Genomic DNA, 25,169 nt, shown 5'->3' with positions numbered 1-25,169 from the left:
AGTGTGTGATTTAGTGACACATGGAGTGATGTCCGACCCACACTGAGATTCCTTTGGAATGATGTTTCTTCTGTGGGGAGGGAGAGAGGTCTAGGTACCAGAATGACAGATGCAGAACCATAGGATCTGATTTGGCCATAACAATGTACAAGCCTCAGTGTGGTACTTTCTTTTCTGCATGTGCTGATTATGACTCAGTCTGAGAAAAATGTTAACAGCGACGGCAGCTTGACTGAAACGTTTCCGAATGTTTACTCTCACTTTTTGCCCTAATCTCTTTGTAAGAATGCTCTGACAAATGCTGGGTCACCAGCCGCCTTTTGAGTCACACTAGTCTAGTAGGGTAATGGAGCTGGGGGGATAGATGGCTGGGGTTAAAGGTGAAGTCTGAGTTTGTTTTACTATACCCCTTTCTGGGGTGTGATAGAGTCTATGGAGTCTGTGTGAGTGCCAAGGAAGTGAGGGCCACAGGAACAAGAATCTAACAGAGTCATTTTTCAGGGTGTGTTCCTTTTCCCTTACTGTTCAGAACACGCCACATCTCTCCATAGAGCGGACATATAGAGACTCTGCACTGGACATTTCCAACATGGGCCTTTCTGATTTGTTACCATCGCCATCTTGACTGTAACACAAGACTCTTAAATTATCTCAAGATGGAATTCTGTCTTTCCTCTACAGTGGTTCTAAATTCTCTCGGGGTGTGATGGGAAGGACAGACCTCCTCCAAAATGATGGGGGTTTAGTTGGCTGCATTGGCCTGTTTGGCCAAATATGACCAATGAGTGTCCTATTTGACCCCAAGGTGCTCAGAGGACTCCAGACAATGAGAGACCTGCTTTTGGGCTTATTTGGGGCCAAGGACTACTCTTCTCCAAGATGGACCATTCTCCATCTTCCATGCTCTTCTGTGAATGGAAGTTAGGGAGCAAGGAAGGAAAGGGAGGAGGATTTGGCATAGGGACCCCCAGATCATGTTGGGTCATGGGCAGGAGTTTGGGTGAGAGCCCGCCAGATTTCCACTTTGATTGTACTTCAGATAGTGGTGGTCCTGGGGAAGATATCCCTTTCCGTCATCCTAGGTTTACATCAAGGGACTACCTGACCTTTCCCCTTGACCCTGTGATGAAGTCAGGGATGGGTTGGCAGTGCCTGACCAGGTTTCCTCAGTATCAGAATGATGGGCAATGCTGGCACAGTCTATGGCCATAGCCCATGGGCTCCTATGACTCTTGTTCTCCTGAGTTGGAGGACAAGTGTTTTTTTTTAAAAATGGATTTTATTTTTTAGAGTGATTTTAGAAACCATAGAAAAGTGGAGAAGATAGTACTGAGTTCCCATATATGCCCCACCTGCTTTCCCCTATTAACTTCTTACATTAGTATGATATATTTACCGTAAGTAATGAACCAGTGTCAATACATTAGTATTAGTACTAAGTCCATAGTCTATTTGGGTCTCCTCAGTTTCTTCCTATGTCTTTTTTTTCTGTTCCAGCATCCATCCACATCATCACATTCCATTTAGTTGCCATGTCTCCTTAGCCCCTTCCTTGGCCTGTCAGTTTGTCTAGCATGACAGTTTCTCCAACTTCCTGTTTTTGGTGATCTTGACAATTTTGAACTGTACTGATCAAGTATTCTGTAGGATGTTCTATTATAGGAATTTGTCTATAGGTGTTTTTCTCATGATTAGGTGGGGTTATAGGTTTTGGGGAACAGGACCGCAGAGGTCGACTGCTATTCTCATCCCATCATATCACAGCTACAGACTATCAACATGTTTTTCACTGTTGATATTGACCCTGACCACCTAGCTGAGGTGGTAATGGTCGGGTTTTTCCACTATAATGTCACTATTCTTTCTGCTGTCCCCTCTGAGGTCCCTATGCATAGCCCTCACTTAAGGAGGGCAGACTTGCGCTCCCCCTCCTTGAAACTTACCATAAGTTATTCAGAATTCTTCTGAAATGGAGATATGTCCCTCTTCTCCTCCACTTATTTATCTAGTTAAGCATTTATTTATATCACAATGGATTCCTCGGTATTTCTTTCATGCTTTGGCTTATAATCCAATGCTACTTTATTTTATTGCTTGTTCTATCTTTGGTCATTGGGAGAGCTTTCATTTGGCTCCTCCATTCCTTTGACTTATCCCCACCAATGTAGGGTTTTGTCATTGTTGCTGTCTGTGTGTTGTGCTTCAGTACTTCCTAACTTCCTGGCACAAACAAGATGCTCCAGGTTCATCTTGTATATTCTGTGGTCTAGTCCTAGAATCAGCCATTTCTGAGGCACTGTGCCTTCTTTTATTTGAGACTGGCATTAGAAACCAGAAGCTGGGTGCCAGGTATGTTCATTGCAGCTGGGGAATCGCTCCTAGGCCCTCCCAGCAGACAGTGTAAGGACATATACATGTTTATGCCGACTGGTGCCTAAGTATTTCTATATTTAACAATTTGTATTTATATTAAGCTAAACATGAATTCATAGGATATCTCCAACTTTTTTTTTTTTAAAGATTTTATTTATTTATTTAACAGACAGAAATCACAAGTAGGCAGAGAGGCAGGCAGAGAGAAAAGGGGAAGGCAGGCTCCCTGCTGAGCAGAGAGCCCAATGTGGGACTTGATCCCAGAACCTGGAGATCATGACCTGAGCTGAAGGCAGAGGCTTTAACCCACTGAGCCACCCAGGCGCCCCCGGATGTCTCTAACTTTAATCCATTTCTACATAGGTCAAGGACAGTGCTTTTTACCTTAGAACCACCCTCTCCCTTGCGAAACCCAACATTCATCCCAAATTGTTTGATTTTTTATTTTTTTTAAAGATTTTCACCCATTTATTTGATAGACAGAGAGAGATCACAAGTAGGCAGAGAGGCAGGCAGAGAGAGAGAGGAGGAAGCAGGCTCCCCGCTGAGCAGAGAGCCCGATGCGGGGCTCGATCCCAGGACCCTGAGATCATGACCCGAGCTGAAGGCAGAGGCCCAAACCACTGAGCCACCCAGGCGCCGCTGTTTGATTTTTTAAAAGCAAGTTTTTCAGAAACAGATCACATCTGGTAGGGAGAGCTTGACCATAATTAGAACTAAACGTACTTTATGAAAATGATAAAAGGTTGACACATGATTTTCAGTGAATTCACCTTAAGTACCAGATTTCTAAAAAGGTTACTCAAAAGACCCCTGCTGATAAGAATAGTCAGGAAAACTCTGAGATAGAAGAGGGATGAAGGGTGTTCCTGCCCTATCAGATTGTCTTTCCCAAATTGGCCACAACAGTATCTCCAGTTCCAGTTTTACATTGTAAAAAAAAATGTTTTTTTTACAATGTGACCTTGACATTTGCCCCACCGGGAGGTGGGGTCATGTTTCCTCTCCTTGGCTTTGGAGGGGATTGAATCCCTTGCAGTCAAACAAACGCAGAGGATGTGATGCTACGTGGGTGAGAAAGGTTAGGCAGCTTCTAGGTCCTTGAAAGTGCCTACACCATCACTCTGAGCCACGATGTAAACAGTCCCACCTCTCTGAAGCTGCCATGCTGTGCGGAAGCCCAAGCTAGTGCATGTAGAGAGAGCACACAGAGAAATCTTGAACCTTCATGATGACAAAAAGATGGTAGGCCAGCCCCCAGCTGGAGGGGAGCCTCCAGCTCTTCCCCTCCAACATTTTCCCAATTGTACTTACTGTCTGATAACCCAATGAGCCAAAACCACCCAGCCAAGACTTTCTTGAATTCCTGACTAACAGAGACTGGGAGATGGAATACAAGGATTTTATTTGAAATGACTAAGTTTTGGGTTGGTTTACTTCACAGCAATATTTGCCAGAACATAAAACATATTACATGTAAAGTCTCAGTAATTAAAACAACATGGAACTGGCCCACACATAGACCAACGAAAGGGAAAATCCAGAAGTGGACCCAAATACATACAGGAAATTAGCATAGATAAAAAGTGGTATTTCTGGGCGCCTGGGTGGCTCAGTGGGTTAAGCCGCTGCCTTCGGCTCAGGTCATGATCTCAGGGTCCTGGGATCGAGTCCCGCATTGGGCTCTCTGCTCAGCAGGGAGCCTGCTTCCCTCCCTCTCTCTCCGTCTACTTGTGATCTCTCTCTGTCAAATAAATAAATAAAATCTTAAAAAAAAAAAAAAAAAGTGGTATTTCAGGGGCACCTGGGTGGCTCAGTGGGTTAAGCCGCTGCCTTCCGCTCAGGTCATGATCTCAAGGTCCTGGGATCGAGCCCCACATCAGGCTCTATGCTTGGCGAGGAGCCTGTCCCCCCCCGCCCCCGTGCCTCTTCTTTGCCTACTTGTGATCTCTGTCAAATACATAAATAAAATCTTTTTTTTTTTTAAGTGGTATTTCAAATCAGTAGGGAAAGTTGGTCTTTTTAATAAATGGTGTTACAACAAATCGCAGCTGTCTATAAAAATATGAAGTTGGATCTATACATTATATATCCAGATAAATGCCAGGGGTGCCTGGGTGGCTCAGTGGGTTGAAGTCTCTGCCTTCGGCTTAGGTCATGATCTCAGGGTCCTGGGATCGAGAGCACCTGGTTGGGCTCCCTGTTCTGCAGGGAGTCTGCTTGTCTCCCTCTGTCTCTGTACCTCCCTGCCTGCCCCTACCTTGCTCATTCTCTCTCTGAAACAAATAAATCTTAAAAAAAAACAAAACTGTAACTCATATTACAGATTATAAATCAATAAAAACACAAAAATCCAATAGATATATGGGTAAAGACTATAAAAAAGATACTATGTTAACACACAATTCCATGATTACAAACAGTTTATAGGAAAGTAAATACAAATTGTCCTTTAAAATACGAAAATGTGCTTGGTCTTATTTATCGTAAGAATAATTCAAAGTAAAACTCTTCCTGAGTACCATTTTCATCCAGCAACTTGGCAGAAACACAGTCTTGATGAGGCTGTGGGGAAAGAGGTATGTTCACATGTAATAATACATGTTGGTTTAGCGCCCACAGAGAGTGATTTGGGAATATCTGTCAAAACCACAAACATGTTGACTCTCCCACTCACATTCTTGGGAAATCATCCTTGCAGTACTCTATGTAATGGCGAAAGATTGGGAAAGACCCAAGTGTCAGTCAACATGGGACGGCTCCAATAAATTTTGAGGTAGCCACATGACAGAATATTCTGCAGCTGTAAAAATGGTTGAAGAAACTCTTTAAGTCTATATAAGGTTTTCCAAGACACACTAATTAGTGAAAAAAAAAATAAGATGCAGAACAGCGTGTGCAGTATGTTGGCTTTTGAGGAGGAAAGAAGAAAATATATATGAATATTCATAGTGCTCGTATTTGCATAGAGGAACTGGAAAGATGCACCAGAAGTTCATAAACGTCAGTCCTCGGGGTGAGAGGAATAAGACAGTGGGGAGCCAGGGGGCTGGGAGTGAGAACTGTGACTGTCCACCTTTTCTATTTTTCTGATCTCTGACTCATATTTGAGAATAAAATACAAGGCATTTGACATAAAAGGAGTCCCAGTTCTTTAATTTATTTCCTTGATTTGAGAAAAGGCAAAAAGCATTCTGTGACACACGAGACAACTCGCGAGTGTGAAGGTCTGGCTGTGGTCTTAAGTACCACTTAGAAGGGAGTGCTCAGCTGCTCACCAATAAAATAAATAAAGCCTTATTTTCTTGACTTTTAGTTTAGGAGAGTAAGGGCCCATTTCTTATGGTCATCCCCAATGGGTTGGGCCCACTGTTGTCCAAGTGACCCTCATGTTCGAGGGGGACAGAAAAACCCAACCCTCAAGGCCCATCAGCCTCCCGTCCCCCAACAGGTCACTGAGACCACACACTGATTTATGCCCCTTCAGTGGTCTTCCAGGGTGTTCCATGTGGCTTCTTAAACTGCTCTGAGGGTTTTAGAGTGCATGTTAATATGTGTGGAAACATGCCACAGGTTCCTTTGAAAATTCAACTTAATGTTTTATGTATACAAGTTCCCGGTCTTCTTGCAGAAATGGTGGAATTGAGACCGTTCTGGGTTATGCGAATTATGCTCAAAAAGTTACTGGTAAAATTTAGGGCTGGGTCCGTGGATGGTGAAGAACATAAATCTCTCCAAGCTGCCCCTCACAATTGACATGAAGGCCATAGGAATGGTCAGATCAGTCCTCTGCTAAGTCACAGAGACTCCTCCCAAGGAAACCTGCCAGGCGCGGGTGGATTACCTGGGTGTCCATGCAATTATTTTTCCAAAATAAACAGAGTGAGAGCTCCATCTTTGCTTCTTGGGTCTCAATAAGCTGTTATATACAAGCTGTGTAAAGTCAGTATGTGAAGCTGAATGCTGGGCTTTGTTTTCCTCACTGATGTTAAGGAGATGGGTGGTCCCAATATTCCCCTCCCCATTACATTCCTGTCTTCTCCTAAAGCATGCCCTTGTGCATTGGCTCCTAGAATATTCTGAAAAGTATTTAAGATATTTCTTTGTTTTGGGCAACCCCCAATGCTGGTGTCTTTATATATTCCAGAAGTGTTTTATCTCTCTCTCCTTTTGGTCACAATTGCTTTTTGAAAAACCACGTGAAATGTTGCCTACGGAATGGATGAAGTTTTCTTTTGGCTGAAATAAGCGACACGTTCACCCAATTCCTACGCGCCCCTTACCCCATCTTTGTCTGAAATCGACTTTAATTTTACCAGCAAATTCCTCTTCATGTTGATACGCCAAGAAGGTTAAAAAAAAAAAAAAGGTGATTCTTCTAAGATTTTTTTAGGTCAACTGTTGGTTAACAAGAGTCCCTTCACTTAACACTCAACAGCAACTAAAGTCATACTGTCGAGTCAAAACCTGTTTTTGCTCTTCTTCTAGGAAATAACTGTATTTGAGAGAAAGTCTGTCAGCAGAGGTTTCTGGAACATCAGGCTGAGGCTCTGCCCCCGGAGTTAGTGGATGAGTGTGTGTGTTTTCACCCTGGGCTGAAAAGATGTGCCAGGTGTTTGTGACAAGCTGTGATGAGGACTGCAGATTACTTGGAATCCATTGTATTCTTTCTCCTTGTTGGAGAAAGAAAGCTCTGAAAACAAGCCCTTATTTAAAGGAAGCCCCAGTTCATCCGACAAGGCTTTGAATGAAGTCCCTTTCATGCAAACTGCTCGACAAAGGCCATTTGGCCCTGAGAAACCCTATGAGGCCAGAAGCTGGAATGAACACCCCATGGAGGGTTCAGACAGTTCCAAGCTCAGGACTTTCTTCAAACATAACAGGTGTTTATTGATCCTGGTCGGAATGAAAACGACCAGTAACACAAGCAGGAGAGCCTGGCTTAGAACGAACATCCATCACTGTGACTAACAGTTGCAGAATAGTTACAGGTACTGGGAAAGGGTGCTGATGACTTCTCATGGGCTCTCTGCCTTTGAGGTACGTTTTATTATTATTTTCTGCATTTTCCAGGTGAGGACATGCAAGCTTCTTACAGGCAGCTGGGTTGCGGTCGTGTGGGGGCTCAATAAAGATGGGCAGGCACGACTTTTCAGGGTGTCTGGCCTTGGAGGCCCACGGGGACCTTGCTTCACCCCTGCCACCCTGAAATCCTAGAACCAATAGCACGCAACACAAATGACTCATTGTCCTTCTGCCTCAAACAATAGCAGGCCTCCTTAGAATACAAAGCACATTTGATGAGAGAAAGCAGCCACCAGAGGCCACAGCCACACATTAGGACAGAATCCACAACCCCGGGGGTGGGGGGGGAGGGGGTGGCAAAAGGGGTGCTTCCCACTTGTTCAATCTCACTTCAAAGATTGTTTGAGGAGAAGTGGTAATGACAGCACAAATCCATGAGCTCCTGTGACCCATTGCTGGTGACACAGCGATGACAGGAAACGTCTGAAGGCAGGGCTCCAACTCCCACTCTTCTTGAGACACTTTTCTCCTGGAGGCTCTCTGGTGCTTTGCCAGCGCCATCCTTGCCGCCGCCCTGAGGAACGGATGCTAGTATTACGACACCAGGTTCCCTGCCCCCATGGGGGACAAGCCTCCTTTCAGCTGTAAGTGGCACCTGCCACCAGAGCATTTCCACACGGGAATGGCCTCAACACACCCAGGGACTCACAGATGGGCATCAGCTTTCCCCCTTTCCCCTTTATTACCAGAGCCCTGTGAGAAAGCAAGAATGTGGGAGAGACGACTGCTCCCCTTGCATGGGACCTGGGGAGTCAGGGCTGGGTGGGGCAGCATGATGGGGTCACTCTGTCTAGCTGGTCTGCCCCTTGGCCACTTGCCTGGGCATGTCATCCCTCAGGAGAGGGTGGAGTCATCCCCTGCCAGGTCTGCTGAGCTCTGTCCTCCTGGTCCAGTTACTCCAGAGATAACTGATCATGGGGGGCCTCAGACCGCTATCTCATATCCAATGTGGCAAGATGGAGCTGGCAGCTTGGAGCTGGCAGCTTGGGAAGAAGTTGTCCCAGGAACCCGGATGTTGGACTGATGTGGCAACTGTCTGAGGTAATCATACTGGAATTTCAGGGTGGTGTGGTTGGGGCTAGAAGAAGCTTGGTAAGCACTTCCTTCAGGGCTTCTTGGAATTCTGTGGCCCTGGACAGGTTTTTCCTCCTTGAGGAAGGACTGGAAGCTTCCATCTCCAATGTTTCCCTAGTCTCAGGTCTGGGTCTGGGAAGCTCCACTGGGATAAATCCTTTGAGCTTACCTCAGTGAAGTGTGACTTTTGGTGACAATGAGGGAAGATGATTTGTTTCACTGAGCTTCGAGACCATTGCCCACTGGGGCCACTTCAGGGACGCTCCGAATGCTGGGGCATGTCCAGGAGGTCAGTGCTGGCAGACCAGGAGTAGGGACAGGCCAGCCTCCAGGGACAGGCCACTCTTCAGTGGCTTGCAAGAAGAAGGGGTCCTCTACCTATTTCAAGGGTCCACCTGTTTACAACAAAATAGAGCTTCCTGCATACAGAGTGTGAAGGGTTAACACCAGTTCTTCTCCTGGGAAGAGCAGGCGAGCTCTTCCATTCATGAGGGTGAATCTTCCAAGGATTCACCCTCATGATGAGTGTTTAGTGAGCACCTACTCCATGCAGACCCGTGAGCGTGTTTGTAACTGTGCTCACTAGCATATTCCTGCTCGCAACAGCTTCTCCAAAGGGGACCGCAACCACGCCGAGGCTAAGACCCCTGAGAGGAGCCCAGGGAGGGGCTGGGTCCGATGGAGAAGGGAGTGGGTGTAAGATGGGGAGCAGGACACCTTGTTCTTTGCTTCCTCAGCATCCATTCCCTGTTCTTCTATTAGCAGCACTCTCCATTTCCTTTGGGAGATACAATCCAATCTTTGAAGGGACTGTTGTCTGTCACTGCAAATGATTGTAAGGAACGGAACTCCCTCGACGGTAAGTTTTACTCACAGAAGAGGGATCTAGCTGGGATATAACTGGACAGGTGCTGGACTTAGAGTCAGAAGACCCGGGTTCGAATCCCATCTCTTCCATTTACTCATAGAGTTATTAGCAGGGTTTCTTCAGTCCTCTGATTAGCAGGTGGAATTAACGTACTTCAGGGCAATAGTAAGACCATGATCACTCCATAGACGCCCCTCTCAGGACCACCCCGTGGTTCATATCGGAGGGCATGTCTGTATGAAGAACAGCATCCCGTGGATAACCTCTATTTCCATTTGCCACCATCTGCTGCTGACACCTCCTATTTTTTCAACCTACTCTCTCTGGCACAGCCAGCAATGGCTCTAAAATCTGTCCATCCTACTACTTTTTTTTGGGACCCCTCACACCTCCTGCACCTGGCCCTCACTTCCTCCTGGCCCAGATTGCAATGGGCCAGCAGGGCAACAACTCTGTTGCCCACAGCTCAGCTCCCTTGCCCCTCTTTGGCTGTATCAGATTTGCTGGACAAATCTGCAATCCTGACCCGACGATTCTCTTTCCCAAACCCCAGGATGAGGAATTCACATCTAGAATCCCAGTACCAACACCCCCCCACACACTCTTCATCATGAGCTAATGACATTGCTTCCTGTTTCTCTGGAAAAACAGAAGCCACCAGAAGAAAACTCCCTAGGGCTCCCTATCATTTCACCTGTACACTCCACTTTCGTCAGAGGGAGTCTCCCTGCTCCCGGCCAGTGCCAACCCTCCACCTTGATGTGACGCCCCTTGATGGCTTAAGGACTCACACTCCCATTGTCTCTTCTCTCTTTGTGTTGTCATCAGTTTCCTGTCTCTCCTGGATTATTCCTAACAGCAGACACAGACAGTCTAAAGGCTCCTAACCTTAAAAAAAAAAAAAAAAAAAAAAATCCTCCCTGGGTCCCACACCTTCTTCTAGAGTCTGCCCTTCTGCTCCTTTTACTCCTTTATAGCAAAATCCCTTAGCAGAGTTGCCTGTACTTCCTCTGCTCCCAGCTCGTGCATGGCTCATGCATCATACGCCATGCCCCGTTGGGCATTTGTCCCCACCACACTGTGGAGCTGCTCTTGTCACGGCTGCCAGTGACCTCCACATGGCCAATTTCAAAGTTGATTCTCAGTCCGTAGCTGGGCTGACCTACTGTCAGCATCGGCCATGGCTAACTGAGCCCTCGCCCTTGAAATGCTTGCTTCTCTGGCCTCTGGGACACCTCTTTGGGGTGTCGGCCTCCTACCATGCTGGCCAGTCCTAGGCTCCTTTCCTGCTTCTCCTCCCCTTCCCAGCCTCTGCTCCTGGCAAGCTTGAAGGCTCGGCCCTCCTCTCTTTCCACGTTTCCTTTGGGGCATCTCATCTAGATGGCTGGCTTTAAAAATCGTCCACATGGTGCTGGTTCTCAAACTTACATGTCTAACTCTTCCCTTCCTGCCGCATTCAGGCTAGTTCCTGGTACTGCGTACTTAGGATGTTACCTGGATGTCTCATGGGCATCTCACGGCCAGCGTGTCCACAACTGAGGTCCTGACTGCCCGGCCAGATCTTCCCCTTTCAGAGTCTTTGCATTTCAGTAAATGACGACTCCAACCCACTAGCTGCTCACTCAAAACTCTGGAGGGATTCTTGGTTCCTTTTTTTGCTTCCTCAAACCCTACACCCCATCAGAACATTACATGGGCTTTACCTTCAGAACATACCTAGAGTCTGAGCCCTTCTCCCCTTTTCCACCTGACTACTCTAATGCCACATTCCTTCTCTCGTGAATGATAGCCACGGCCTTCCAACTGGTTTCCCGGCTTCTGCCCTGGCCTCCTCTAGTCCATCCTTCACACAGAGGGAAAGAAGGTCAGCCCCTCTCACTGACGGAGGGAAGGATAAGGCCCGACATGAGTTGGTCCCACATAGCCCCTTCCATTCTCCCCACTGTGCCCCCTTCAGCTAGCCTCTTTTCTGCTGCTTGTATGAGCCAACATGTTCCCACCTATTGGTCTTTGTTCTGGCTGTTCCCTCTTTCTGGAATGTTCTTCTTCCAGATACTGGCATGATTGCTATCCTACTTTTAGTCAGATCTCAACTCAAACATTCCTTCTTCTGTGAGTCCCGTCTTTTTTTTTTTTTTTTTTGACTATCTGATATAGAGTAACAGCCACCTGTACAAGTCTCTATCACATGAAGCTATTTTCCTTTTCATAGCACTCAGTATCTGAACTAATCTTATCTATTTCTTGACTTGTGTATTGTCCGCCTTCCTAACCAGAAGGAAAGCTGTATGGTGGTGGGAACTCTGTCCCCAGTGCTAGCATTGAGCTTGTTACATGGTTGCCAGGGCATGCCATGGTTGCCATGGAGGGTTGTAAGGGTTGTTCACTGCATCAGAGTTCCTGGCTGAGGAGCAGGTGCTGACATCCAGCCTGTTCTCTGCTTTCCATGCACTGGGGCCATCCAGCAGGTTGCCTTCTGCTGTTCTGCAATTTGTGTTGTATGGGCTGGTAGTGGCTCTGTGACGGGCATTCAATAAATATTCATTGAAGGTGCCTGGGTGGCTCAGTTGGTTAAGTGAGCCTTCAGATCAGGTCTTGATTCCAGAATCCTGGGATCAAGTCCCATATCAGGCTTCCCCTGCTCTGCAGGGAGCCTGCTTCTCCCTCTCCCTCTCCCTCTGCCTGCACTCCCCAGCTTGTGCTTTCTCTCTCTGTCAAATAAATAAATAAAATTTTAAAAATAACAATAAAAAATAAATATTCATGGATGTGCAGACCTTTACTTATTTTCTTCTGTGGAACTTTATGCAAAATACCTTCTCAGGGCCTTATTTTCATCATCTGTTAAAGGGATAACTAACATCTATTTCATAGTATAGTTAGGAAGTTTAAATGAAATCGTTCATAAAAAATCTGGCACAAATATGATTAGATTTGTATGAAATACCCAGTATAGGCAAATCAACAGAGACAAAAAGCAGATTAGTGGTTGTTGGAGGTTGGAGGGATGAGGAAATGGGGAATGACTACTTAATGGGGTGGGGTGCTCTTCTGGTGTGATGCAAGTGTTTTAGACTAGATAGAGGGATGCTTGTACAACGTTCCCAATGTACCAAATGCCACTGAACCGTGCCCTGAAAAGTGGCTAAAATGGTGAATTTCTTACATGAATCATGAGTTATGCTATATGAATACCTCAATTAAAAAAAGAACCAGCACAGCGCCTGGGAACGGTAGGTTCCACATGGGGACTGGTAGGTGTTCAGTGAATAGCTTTTGAATCCTATGATGATGCTCTTGATTCAAGGGCAAGATCCCAGACCTTCCTTGGTTCCTTACTGCTCCATCTGGGATACTATTCAGTTTCCTCTCATTCATTTATTTCAGAAGCATCTATTACGGCCACTTTAGATATTGGGGATGTGGAGAGGAATAAGACAGACACAGACCCTTCTCCCAGAGTTTACTGGCTCATAGAGGACTGTGCCAGATGAAGAGAAAATCACAATACTGTGCAGTCAGGGCTAGCTGGGAGAAGGGCCAGTGTCTGTGGGGCACAGAGGAGGAGGGTAGGGACCCAGACAAGGGCATGTCAGGGAAGGTTCCTTTAGATAGAGAGGCACTGGAGCTGGGGCCTGAGCCATGAGTTGGTCTGGCAAGAATAATCAGCCAGGAGGCGCCTGGGTGGCTCAGGTCATGATCTCAGGGTCCTGGCATTGAGTCCCCGCATGGAGCCCTCTGCTCAGCGTGGAGCCTGCTTCCTCCTTTCTCTCTCTGCCTGCCTCTCTGCCTATTTGGGATCTCTCTCTGTCAAATAAATAAATAAAATCTTAAAAAAAAAATAATCAGCCAGGTGGGAGATGACGCGTTGGGGTAGGGGCTGGAGGGCGGGGTTGGGGTCCCAGAAAGAGCCCAAGCAAAGCCTGGGAGGGAAGACCGTATGGGTCAGAGGAATAGAGAACAGTCTGGTGTGGCTGGCGCAGTGTGCCCAGGTAGGTGATGGACCAGGCAGGAGAGTTCTAGAAGGGGCCACTGGCAGCAGGAATTCAACTCCCAGCTAAGATATTCAAAGTCCTGCAGGAACTGACCTCCACTTGGTTGTCCCGGGGTCCCACTGACACGCCCTAGGGGCAGCCCTTGCTCTGGCTGTGCCCTGTGGTTCCCTGTGACTTCCTCGTTTGTACTCTTCCTCCTTTCAATATTTATTGAGAATCTGCCCAGTGTCAGGGGCCAGGAACCCTGCTGTCAGGATCAGGACGGGGGTGGGTGGTGTCGGGGGGTGGTGGAGCACCAGGAAAGCTCCTGGGAGGCAGCACCCAGGATGCCCTGGGCAAGAAAGTGGGGCTTGCAGGGAGAAGGCAGGACTAGTCTGCCAGGACCTAATGCTCGGGAAGGTGACTCTGAGCTAGGTCTTAAAGGACAAGAAGGCGCTAGGTCTGGGGATGAAGAGGAAGGTAAGAGGGAAAGGTTCAGAGCTGGCTCTGTGGGCTCCCAGGATCCTCGAGATCCAGATCCAGATGACAGGGCTAGAAGCCTCTATCCTGGTCCACACCTAGGCACACAAGTAAACCCCAAAGGCACAGGTACATTTTCCATTGACCTCAACATTCCCCACCCCCTACCCCCAGCCCCCCAGCGTCTGCTCACAAACATTTTTGCAGGCCATTCTGAGTGTCCTTGGTGCCTGTGGGTTTGCAGGGAGGAACTCCCTCCCTCCCCCTGCAGTTCCGTCCCACCGCCTTACCGGGCCTGTAAAACTCCCCCTTCAACTCTAGACTTTGTACACGTCATGGGAAACACACTAGCTTATGGAGCCGTCGACCAGAGCAGTCGCTCTTCTGAGATGCCTGCCTGCTCCTTCTAGAGCCTGTTGGACGCCCCCTCTGGATCCCAGGAACTCGCCGCCCCCTCCCCCGACTTCTCACCGGGCGCAGGGGGTGGGGGTGGGGCCTGCGCCAGAAGGTTCCCTGCAAAAGCCGAGCCAGAAGAGTAAACCTCGGGATTGGAGGCTTCGCCTGCAGCCTGGCCCTCCGCCCTCACCTGAGGATTAGGCCCCGCCTGCCGGCCGCGTCGCCAGGTGTGTCAGGTGGCAGCTCGGGCCCACCCACCTGTCCGCCTTGTGCCCGCCCCAGCCGGAAGCTTCCTCCTTGGACTCTGCACAGTTCCTACAGGTGGGAAGCAGAGGGGAAGACTTTGGGGGGCCTGGGAGGGGGATCCCACAGATCTCTGAGGGCTCCTGGGAGTTTTAAAAGGAGCCCCAAATCAGGGTGGAGTGTGTATGTCTGTGAGATCAGAGACTGTGTGTTTGTGGAAGGAAGAGATGTGACATGTGGGGGTAGGGTGACAGCCTGTGGGGGTGTGTGTGTCCTTGAGAAGGAGTCACAGGGGCAGGGCAGGCAGGAAAAGAGTAGGAGTGAAATTTTAGAGACATCCATTTGAATACAATTCATTTCCATTTAAAATCTGATTTCCTGAAGATCCAGTGCCTATCGTGGGGCCCAGAATAGGCACCCAGTGAGTGAATGAGTGATTGAGCCCTCCTTTCTGACGCCCCGCTTCACTCTCCAGCTCCCCCTTCTTCCTCTCCTACCCGCCCTGAGCAGCTGAGCATCAGCTCTCCCCTAGCTGAGCACCAGCTCTCTGTTAGCACCAGGCCACCCATGAACCAGACTGGTCCTTGGCCCCAGGCAGCTGCCCATCTAGTAACTGGCCACTTCTGCTGGGTAGTTGACTGCGTAGGGCAGGAAAGGGGTCCTCCAAGGGGGTCCTGGGACAGCCTCACAGGAGGGTGTGGTCTGATTTGGCCTGGAGGGATGGGATGGCTGGGCGACAAGAGGGAGGTGAGCTGTGTGTGTGTGTGTGTGTGTGTGTGTGTGTTTAGCATGGGGTAGGGAACTGTGGACAAGAGGGTTAGTTTGGCCCAAGGGCCATGTGCTGGATTCTGGGGCCTGGGAGAACAGGCTGAGAATCTACATGTAGCCCCGAGGGCTTGGGGAACGGTAGAAGGATGTTTAAGAGTTGGGGAGTGATGGGGTCAGATTTGGGCTTTAAGGCTCATGCCTCCGGGGAATAGGCTGGAGGCGGGGCAAGATGGATTAGGAGGTCCTGTAGATGAAGGTGGCTTGGACTAGGGCAGTGGCGGTGGGGTGCAGGGGAGGGGCAGAGCCATTCCAGAGATGTTTAGTTCCAGGAAGAACTCATGAGTCTTGGTGACAGGTTGGAGGAGAGGAGGGAGGGTTTCAGGAAGGTTATTAAAAAACATGGGAGGTACTCCCCTAAACTAGACGCTACTCTCCTAGGTGCTTTCCTGGCCTGGATACTCCTCCCCAGGTACTCCTCTGATAATCTGCAGCCCTAGCTGTTCCTCTGACAGGTACTTCCCTAACCTAGGTGCTCTTCCTCTAGATACTCCTCAGATTCAGGTGTTGCTCCCCCAGACATTCCTCTGACTCAGGTGCTCCTCCTGCTGGGTGTTCCCAGGCCTAGGTGATCTTCCTCCCGATCCTCCCTTAATTCAGGTGCTCCTCCTCTCGCTTCTCCCCAGCCCTAGTAGTTCTTATCCAGATCATTTCCTGATCCAGGTGATCTGTATTTGGCTACTCCCTGAATACTGCCTCCCTTGGGGGGCAAATGGAGGTCAAGGGACAAGGGATGTGTCTGAAGAGCTAAGAGGGTCAAGGTTGGGTAGCAGGAGCTCCCGACTGAGGAGGAGTGGGGTCCCCTGCCTGGGCAGGGACTGGCAGTCTCCTCCACATGTGGTCTCGACTTTGGTTCATCAGCTCTAAGCAATTGCTGTTGTCCAACCCCTGGGAGCCAGAACCGCCTCTGCCCCTCTTCCCATCCAAGTAGTATAGCAGACTGGACTCTGGACTCTGGTTTCAGAGACCTGGGTTCAAGTCCTGGGACGTTGGCTGAGTTAGTTCACCCTTCTGGGCCTCAGACTCCTCATCTACAGAGAGGGGATCCTGTTTATACCCACATTTACAGGGCTCTGTGAGCACATTGTCCGGAGCTTGAATCAGATGTAACGTTGAGTAAGTTCCTGCATTCATTTTTTCCTGAGGCTTGCAGAGCCGGACCCTGCAGCTTTCCCTTACAGATAGCCAATTTCCAGGTGTGCAGCTCTTTCTTTTTTGTGCACAGCTGGTTGCGGCCAACTGTCCGGTGTCCAGAGATTGTGCAGTGCCCTCACATGGCCGTGCGTCTGCCTGAGAACGAGCACTTGTGCTCCCCGGACACCCTCTTGTGTGTGTATGTTCTAGGACTCTGGCCTCCGGGGCTGCCTGGCATCTGGGGGTTTCCTTGGAGCTCAGTCTTTTCTGGCAGAAGCCGAGGCTCACCGGTGTCTTCAGGCCCCTCCATGCGTGAGACAAACCAAAGTGAGTGAGTGGGAAGGAGGCCAGGGAAGTGGGGAGAGGTTGGGGGAAGGACCCCGCCCCACACCTTTCGGTTTCTCCAGGGAACCCAGCTGGGGTCCCCATCCATAATGCTGTCCCTTCCTCTGCAGCCACTGTGGAGCCCTCAGAGCTCCCAACAGCATCGTCCATGTCCCCTGGAGTGGGCACTGGGGCCCGGGCATGGCCCGTGCTGGTAGGGGTTGTGCTGGGGGCCGTGGTCCTCTCTCTCCTCATCGCACTTGCTGCCAAATGCCACGTCTGCCGCAAATACCGTGCCAGCTACCAGCACCGCCCGCTGCCCAGAACAGGGAAGGGGATCTGCCCGGAGGTGGCCGAAGAGGATGATGATGGCTTCATCGAGGACAATTACATTCAGCCCGGGGTTGGCGGGCTGGGGACCGAGGGTAGCAGGGACAACTTTTCCTTCTGAGTCCTGATCTCCGGACACCCCACCCCAACCCCGTGCCCATACCTGACAATGTAAGGATAATGGAGACTACACGGGGACCGTGAGGCTCAGGGACAGAGGTATCTAGGGCTTCAGGGCGAACCAGGGGTAGAGCATCCCTTCTTACCGTGACACTGGCTACTAAAGTGACAAACCTTCTCTTGCTCTATAACCCTCAATGGCTCCCTGCTGTTCTCAGGACAACCACAAGGGCCTGGCCTGGGAAATAAGGCCTCTTTCGACCTCTTGATTCCCTTTCTTGCCTTTCCCAATTTCACTCCCTACTAAACGAATTATTTGTTATTTCTGTTCTCCCACATGGTGTTTTTCCATGCGCTTTTTCCTCACATGCTCTCCCGGGCCTACACTGCCCTTCTGTTCTCTCAAATCCTCTGTGACAGAGGGCACCCGGAGGGGGACTCACTTGGTGGAGCGGCTGGCTCTTGATTTCGGCTCAGGTCATGATCTCAGGGTCCTGGGATTGAGCCCTACACCGGGCTCCCTGCTGAGGATTCTCTTTCTCCGTTTGTCCCTCCCTGCCCTCCCCCACCCCGCTTTCACAGTGCGCCTGCGCTCTCTCTCCCTCTCTCTCAAATAAATAAATAACTATTAAAAAGAAATCCTCTTTGACAGTGATGAAAATCCCTGACCCAACAGAGCCCCTCTGGCCCATCTACCTGCCAGCATTTCTGGTTTGCTGGAATGATAACAGCTGAGCAGGTGAAAAGCAGTGTGCCAACCTTCCTACTGAATTTTTTTCAATGAAGTGAGTAATCTACATGGTTACATGACATTTTTCACAGGTAGTAATAAATTGATTTTAATTTTAAATGAAAGTAAAAAAGAGTCATTGATTTTTTATTTTCCTGAATTGGGACTTGTGGGTGAAGTGTTCCTTGTCGGGGCACCTGGGTGGCTCAGTCGGTTAAGCGTCTGCTTTAGGATCAGGTCATGATCTCAGGGTCCTGGGATCGAGCCCCGCATTGGGCTGTCTGCTCAGTCAGCAGTGAGTCTGCTTCTCCCTCTTCCTCTGTTTCTCTTGCTTTCTCTCTAACAGATAAAATCTTAAAAAAAAAAAAAAAGAAAAGTGTTCTTTGTCAGTCGCAGCTGGAAGACACTGCCCGCATATCTCCTCCTCCAGGAGGCCTCTCAGGAGCCCTCCCTCTCACTTCATCTTGTGAGTCCCTCTGCCCTTCTGTGGCCACAGTAGATTGTAATCTGTATTAGCGTTTGTACTTCCCTCTTACTGTGCCTGTCCCCATGGCTAGACTGTGAACTCTCTGAAGCCACAGGCTGTGCCTCATGCTGTGTCCTCATTCTTGCGCACGGCAAAAGCTAAATAAATATTTGTCAAGTTTGTTTCATGGCTGTAGGCTGAGGAGTGAGGAGATGAAAAGTGAGGGAGGGGGGCACCTGGGTGGCTCAGTGGGGTAAGCCTCTGACTTCAGCTCAGGTCATGATCTCAGGGTTCTGGGATCCAGCCCCACATCAGGCTCTCTGCTCAGCAGGGAGCCTGCTTCCCCTCCTCTCTCTGCCTGTCTCTCTGCCTACTTGTGACCTTGCTTCCTCTGTCAAATAAATAAATAAAATCTTAAAAAAAAAAAGTGAGGGAGGGAGTCAGATGTGGGAGACTTATCAAGAGGAGGAAGGCAGGTACATCCTTGCTGGTGGGGAGATTGGGGCAAAGGAGGCAGTTTGTGTGTGTGTGTGTGTGTGTGTGTGATTCAACAATTTCATACGTTACCTGGTGCTCATCATGACAAGTGTACTCTTAATCCCCATCCCCTAGTTCCCCCATCCCCTTGCCCCACCCCCGCCCCCATAACCCATCAGTTTGCTCTCTGTAGTTAAGGGTTGTTTCTTGGTTTCTCTTTTTTTCCCGTTTGTTCATTTGTTAAATTCCATGTATGAGTGAAATCCTATGCTGTTTGTCTTTCTCTGACTTATTTTGCTTAGCATTATACTCTCTAGATCTATCCATGTCATTGCAAATGGCAAGATTTCATTCTTTTTTAGAGCTGAATAGCATTCCTGTGTGTGTGTTTGTGTGTATGTATGTACCACTTCTTCCTTATCCATTCATCTGTTGATGGACACTGGGGCTGCTTCCGTATTTTGGCTATTTTAAATAACGCTGCAATAAACATAGGGGTGCATGTATCCTTTTGAATTCTTTGGGTAAATAAATACCTAGTAGTGTGAATCCTGGGTTGTAGGCTAGTTCTTTTTTAAGATTTTTCAGGAACCTCCATACTGTTTTCCAGAATGGTTGCACCAATTTGCACTCCCACCAGTGGTGCACGAGATTTCCCTTTCTCCCATCCTCCATATCCTCTTATTTTAGCCGGTCTGACCAGTGTGAGGGGATAGCTCATTGTGGCTTTGATTTGCATTTCCCTGATGCCAGAGTGACATTGAGCATCTTTTCATGTATCTGTTGGCATCTGGATATCTTCTTTGGAGAAACGTCCATTCGTGTCTTCTGTAAAACTAAAAGACAATTTGCCGAGTGGGAGACTTGCAAATGACATATCCGATAGAGGGTCCGTATCCAAAATGTATAAAAAGCACTTATACATCTCAACACCAGAAAACCAAATAATCCCAGCAAGGATCGAAGAAGGGAGCAAGTTGAGCTTTTGGTTGCAAGCAATGGGAAGAGAATGAAAGGGACAGCTGACTCAGGAGGGCCGGGAGCAAGTGGCTCCAGGAGCCTGAGGACAGGAACATACTCTTATTTGTGGACATTAATGAGACTCCATGCCTGGGACCCCCAAGTTCTTGACTCCAAGTTTCAAGTACTCAGGTGACAATCTCATCAGTCCAGTGTGGGTCAAGTATCCACCACTGGTCCAACCAGCTCTGAACGGTGGCAGGCTCCGTTAGTGCAGATGTGATTTTGGGAGCCTGCCTATTTGTTCCAGGTCATTCCCAGACAAGGGGAAGTCATCATGAATCAGATGGTCACCCCGCATACACCCATTGGAGGCAGCGCTGGCCTTTGAGGAGGAGCCAGCACAGAAGGAAGGTGAGGGCAGGACTGATATAGGGAAGGGCTTGAGAAAAGGGTTGGTGAAGGAGGGCTGCAGGGCAGAGTCGTGGGGGGACCTGGGCAGTGATGAAGCTGAAGGGTGGGCCAAATCATCTAGGGCTTTGGCACCAAGAGAGCTTGCATTTCAATATGAGAGCAGATGAGGCTCCGCTGTGGACAGTCAGGGAGTGATGTAATCATGATAGAAAAGTCATTTTGGATGCCGGGCCAATGGGTCAGGAGGGAGAGACCCTGAGGGAGGTAAGACCTGCCTAGGGTATGGCGGGGAACAGAGATTCCAGACACACAGGGAGGCAGGGTTGGAGGGCTTGCTGCTCCTGGATGTGGGGAGTAGGAAGGAGGCAACAAAGTCACCCTGATTTCTGGTCGGGTGGCTGGGTGCCTTGGGGAGGGGCCGGCTTTGAGGGAACAAGGACTCAATGCTTGATGGGCGATTTCCAGGGGGAGATGCCCAGGGACAGCTGGATTCACCTGGGAGAAGTCCGGCTTGCCGGTGTGGGTTTGGGACTACTCAGCAATGGGGTCACTGAGACCCAGGAGTGAATGAGATCGGGGCCTGGGTGGAGGACCAACTAGGGAAAATGACATTCAAGGGCTTGTCAGCAGAGAAGGATGTGGCAGGGGAGCCCAGTGCATGTGTCCCCAGCCCTAGCTGTTGTTCCTGAGTCCAGAGACCGTCTGACCCTTGCAGGCCTGGAAAGTCCCCGTGTCTGGAATAGCAGCATAGGCTGCCCCAGCCTGAGACCTTGAGAAGGACCTTGAGTAGCAGAACTAGGGGGCTGAGGGCACGTCCTGAGCGAGGGAAGAGCTGCTGGAAATGCAGCTGGGCCTGTTCCCTATGCTTATGCCCCCTCAGTGCCTATGTGGAGGGGTTGTCCTGTTTGAGTTCTGGGCTAGAGAGTAGCTCAGCTGTGCCCCTGGTCACATACCCTTCAGGACCTGAGTCAGAACGTCCGAGGGATCCAGGGAAGGTAAGGGCTTGTTTTTCCTGAGTCCAGCACCCAGCAAGGGTTGGCAGGGAGAGCTTCCTCCCAGAACCTGCTGTGGGTATCACGCCTGGCTGAGCAGGCCCCTGGGGTTGTAGAAACCTTGGATCCTGTCCTGAGAGGCTTTCCTGGATTCCTCTGAGGCATGGTTTTCACTGTGCTCTGCATGCTGGGCTTCTTGTACACAAAGAAGGAGCTTGATTTCGGTCCACGGGTTCAAAGGCCCAGGGATGCTAGAATTGTGGGAGGCCTGAGACTCAGCCAGACCTCTCTGTCCTCCCTCCCCTGGCTTCAGACCCTCGTCCCAGCCTGCCTCTGTCCCCAGCCTTCTGCACCCTGTCCTAGAGAATACAGCAAGTGTTAGCTGTATCTTTCTGGGTACCCTCAGGGCTGGCTCCCTACAGCAGGGGGCCGGTCTTCATCCTGAAGGGGAAGTTTGCCAAGACTCCTTCCTCCTCATTCACTCTGGGCTGGAGATTTGAATGTGTCTGTTTCCCCGGACTCAGGTCAGAAGATCTGAGGCACCTGGGTGACTCAGTTGCTTGGGCATCTGACTCTGGATTTTGGCTCAGGTCATGATCTCCAGTTGTGAGACTGAGTCCCACGTTAGGCTCTGTGCTCAGTGTGAAGCCTGAGCATTCTTCCCCCCACCCTGTACTCCTCCCCCTTACCTCCCCATGTGCGTGGGCGTGCACACACACACACACACACACACTCTCTCTCTCTCTTCCTCTCAAATGAATAAATATATATATATATAAAATATATATATAAGATTTTTATTCATTTAATATATATATATATATAAGATTTTATTTATTCATTTGAGAGGAAGAGAGAGAGAGAGTGAGCACAAGCAGGGGGAGCTGCAGGCAGAGGGAGAGGGAGAAACAGACTTATCTCTGAGCAGGGAGCCCAATGAGGGCTCCAACCCAGGACCCTGGGATCATGACCTGAGCTGAAGGCAGATGCTTAACTGGTTGAGCCACCCAGGTGCCCCATAAATAAAATATTAAGGAAAAAAAAAAAAGGAGAAAGAAAACCCAGTGAGGACAGGACAGTAAAGGACTTGAGTTAGAATCTTTGATACTGTAGAACATAATAACATTAGGAACAACCGCCCTGCTGGGCAGGAACCCCCATTTTACAGACTGAGAAGCTGAGGCACAAACAAGTTAACTGCAGCTTGCCTGCTTCACTCAGCAGCAATGCCATGAGCTCACCCCAGAGTACTGATGAATAAATTTAGAGAGGGGGCCTCCTGGTTCTTGGACTTGCTCCCACTGTGCCTGGGCTGGTAACCCCCGCCCCGAGGGAATGGGAGCTGAGAAGTTCCAGGTTCCACAAGTGCCTGGTTTGGGAGGGCAGGCCGTGAGGGCAGAAGTGCTATGCCCCAAGCCAGTCCCTGGGGTTGACTTCCATGATTATGCCCCGAGGAGCCTCATGGGTCCTGGGGAACAGTCGAGAAAGTAGCCCCCATCTGAGTGCAGAAAGCTGAGCGTGAGGGGACATGTGTTGGTCCCCTGAGGCCTGGAGGAAGCTGCTCTAGACACCTGAGTGTCCCCAGAAGCCTGCGGTCTCATGTGGGATGTAACTGGATATGATGTAAGAACCACCCAGATTGGAACAGATCAAAAGTTTCTGGAACATGTTCTTCCAGTATCAGGGTGTCCAGGTAACACAGCGGAGAACCTGGAATGTGACTCCTGAGCCCAGGAGGAAGCTGTGGCAAGTGCCTCTGTCTCCCTCCCCTGTTGCCCAATGGGGACCTCTGTCTAGGCCCAGACCACTCCACTGTCTCCCCATCAGCCCCCTCTTAGCTTTGCTCTTTACCCAGTACCAGCTCGGATTTCAGGGTCCACTAGGTCGACCTTCCACTAACATCCTCACCTTACCTGCCCATTGTCTCCCCATGCCCATTCCAGGTGGGGCTCCACCTGAGGCCTGCATCTCAGGCCCCGTGTGCTGTTAAAAAAAGAGCCCAGGGTCGACCCTGCCCGTGCCTCTGTTCCTGCCTGGTAGCCGGCCTCCTGCGGGCTCCAGGCTTCCGGCCATCTTGCTAGATTGGCTAGATTGGCTAGATTCCCCTCTCCTCCTGAGCAGCTCCTTGACATGGCCTCAGCATCACAGAGAGAACAGTTGTCGGCCAGGGCCTCCCTCCTCTTCCTGCTCCAAACTTACCTGGTCTGCATTCTTTCTTCTCCCCTATCAAAGTGGCATCGGAAGCCCAAGGCCTCCATCGCGGGCCCTGGAGCCACCCTCCCTGCCTCTCCACTCAGGGATGATAAGAACAGCCTCTTCTCTGCCTTCTGTCTTAAACTTCTGGTTCTGTCCGCATTCTATCAACTCATCGCATCTCTCCCATCTTAAAAAGCCGCTCAGTCGCAAGGACCAGGTTGGTCCCACCCTTCGAACGTCCATCAGATGTGTTGTGTTTCACTCCGTCCCGACAGCCACCCCTTTGTCTGGGCCCCCATCATCTCCCATCTGGGGATGCCATTCACCCCCAAAGGAGTCCCCTGTCCCTGATTTTGCCCCTGCCAGTTAATTACCTACAATGCGGGCACAATGACTGTCCTAAACCAGGCCATTCCTCGGCTTAAAATCCTTCACTGGCGTCCTCCTCACCGTAAGCAATGGTGTCACCTACTATGGAGCTGCTGAAGCCTGGGCCTGGCCCAGGGCCCCTCCCTGGGTGTACCCTTGCCTCCCGGCCATGAACGCTTGGGTTCGGGCCCCACAAACTCTCCGTTTCCTTGAGGAAGCCAAGTTCTCTCGTCGCTGGACCCTCCTCCTGCTCTTCCTTCTTTGTGGGATACCCTTTCTTCTCCATCGCTCTAGCTTGGCCTGCTGCTTCTTGTCCCTCAGGGGCCAGCAGAAACGGCCCTTCTGGGACTGACTGGACATTTCTTCTGATTTGTTCTCTCCTATAGCCAACTCCCGGCTCTACATCGCAGCCAGCCGGGCGCAGATCCTGTTCTGGGCAGAGTACTTCCCTCATTAAAAGCTTTCCATGCTTCTCATTGTCCTGAGGACAAAGTCCAAATTCCTCAGCTGGGCTGACACAGCCATTCCACAGACCAGAGGAAAGGTGGTGAAAAACTCTTTGGTAGGAGCAAGGTGAAGGCTTCCCACCACATGACTCTATTTTCTCGTGACAGGGAGGCCAAGCCTGGGGGTGGGGGGGGGTGTTTGCTGGGGTGTGAAGGTCGTGGAGAGAACCTGGGGGCCGCTGTGGAAGGAGGCGCTGACCAGGGAAGCTTGTGTAACTGATGAGGACAACTGGGGACCAGTTGGGATGGGTGGTGATGACACCAGGTTGCCTGGCCGTGTGGATTTCTCTAATAACATTTCACCATGAGGCAGACGGGTGGATTTACCCAAGGGCGGGGATTTGTTAGAAAGTGGGACCAAAGGATGAGGGACTAAGGGGTTGAGGACTCTGTCAAGGAGTGGGTGAAATGATGGGTCATGGAATCTTACCCAGAAGGGAGACGAAGACAGGAGGGGCCAGTGGATGGGTGCTGGCAGTGTGAACGGAGATGGGAATCAGTGAGAAGCTCTGAGCAAACAAGCTGGAGGTGGGAGGTTGTGGGAAGTCAGCCCTAGTGATTGCGGAAATAGTAGCATTTCTGCCCTGCCTGTGCCTCGACCCACCTCCTGCCCAGACCCACATTATAAGCTACGTTATAGCTGCATGTGGTATGTTACTTCCCCAGCCCTTTGGAACTGCCCTCAGGGGCAAAGGCCAGATTCTTCATCTGGCATCCTTCCCAGGAGAGCTCAACAAAGGCCTTGCCCATGGTGGCTGGTTACTCCGACTTGTGTGCTGTATAACCCCTCCCCTCCCCTTTCTCTAGGACTGTGTTTCTGTTTTCCTTTAGTT

At 49.9% G+C, this 25,169-nt stretch overlaps 1 protein-coding gene across 3 annotated transcripts; it reads left to right on the top strand.

Moving 5' to 3' along the window:
- The first annotated feature begins 14,335 nt into the window (after window positions 1–14,335).
- C2H1orf210 (chromosome 2 C1orf210 homolog) lies at window positions 14,336–17,386 on the top strand. 3 transcript variants are annotated; one of them, XM_044236396.1, is made up of 4 exons: window positions 14,336–14,571; window positions 15,700–15,730; window positions 16,663–16,779; window positions 16,908–17,386. In XM_044236396.1, the coding sequence occupies exons 3-4, from the start codon at window positions 16,761–16,763 to the stop codon at window positions 17,225–17,227; spliced, it is 339 nt and encodes a 112-aa protein (XP_044092331.1). In that variant the 5' UTR covers window positions 14,336–14,571; window positions 15,700–15,730; window positions 16,663–16,760; the 3' UTR covers window positions 17,228–17,386. The 3 variants fall into 3 exon arrangements, with proteins under 3 accessions (XP_044092331.1, XP_044092330.1, XP_044092329.1); XM_044236395.1 differs by having other exon boundaries at window positions 15,700–15,773; XM_044236394.1 differs by lacking the exon at window positions 15,700–15,730 and having other exon boundaries at window positions 14,337–14,571.
- Window positions 17,387–25,169: the final 7,783 nt, after the last annotated feature.

The sequence above is a fragment of the Neovison vison genome, chromosome 2, assembly GCF_020171115.1.
Source record: "Neovison vison isolate M4711 chromosome 2, ASM_NN_V1, whole genome shotgun sequence".
Classification (NCBI taxonomy): domain Eukaryota; kingdom Metazoa; phylum Chordata; class Mammalia; order Carnivora; family Mustelidae; genus Neogale; species Neogale vison.
Note: the sequence above shows the minus strand (reverse complement) of the source record. Positions and strands in the feature narration are given on the sequence as shown.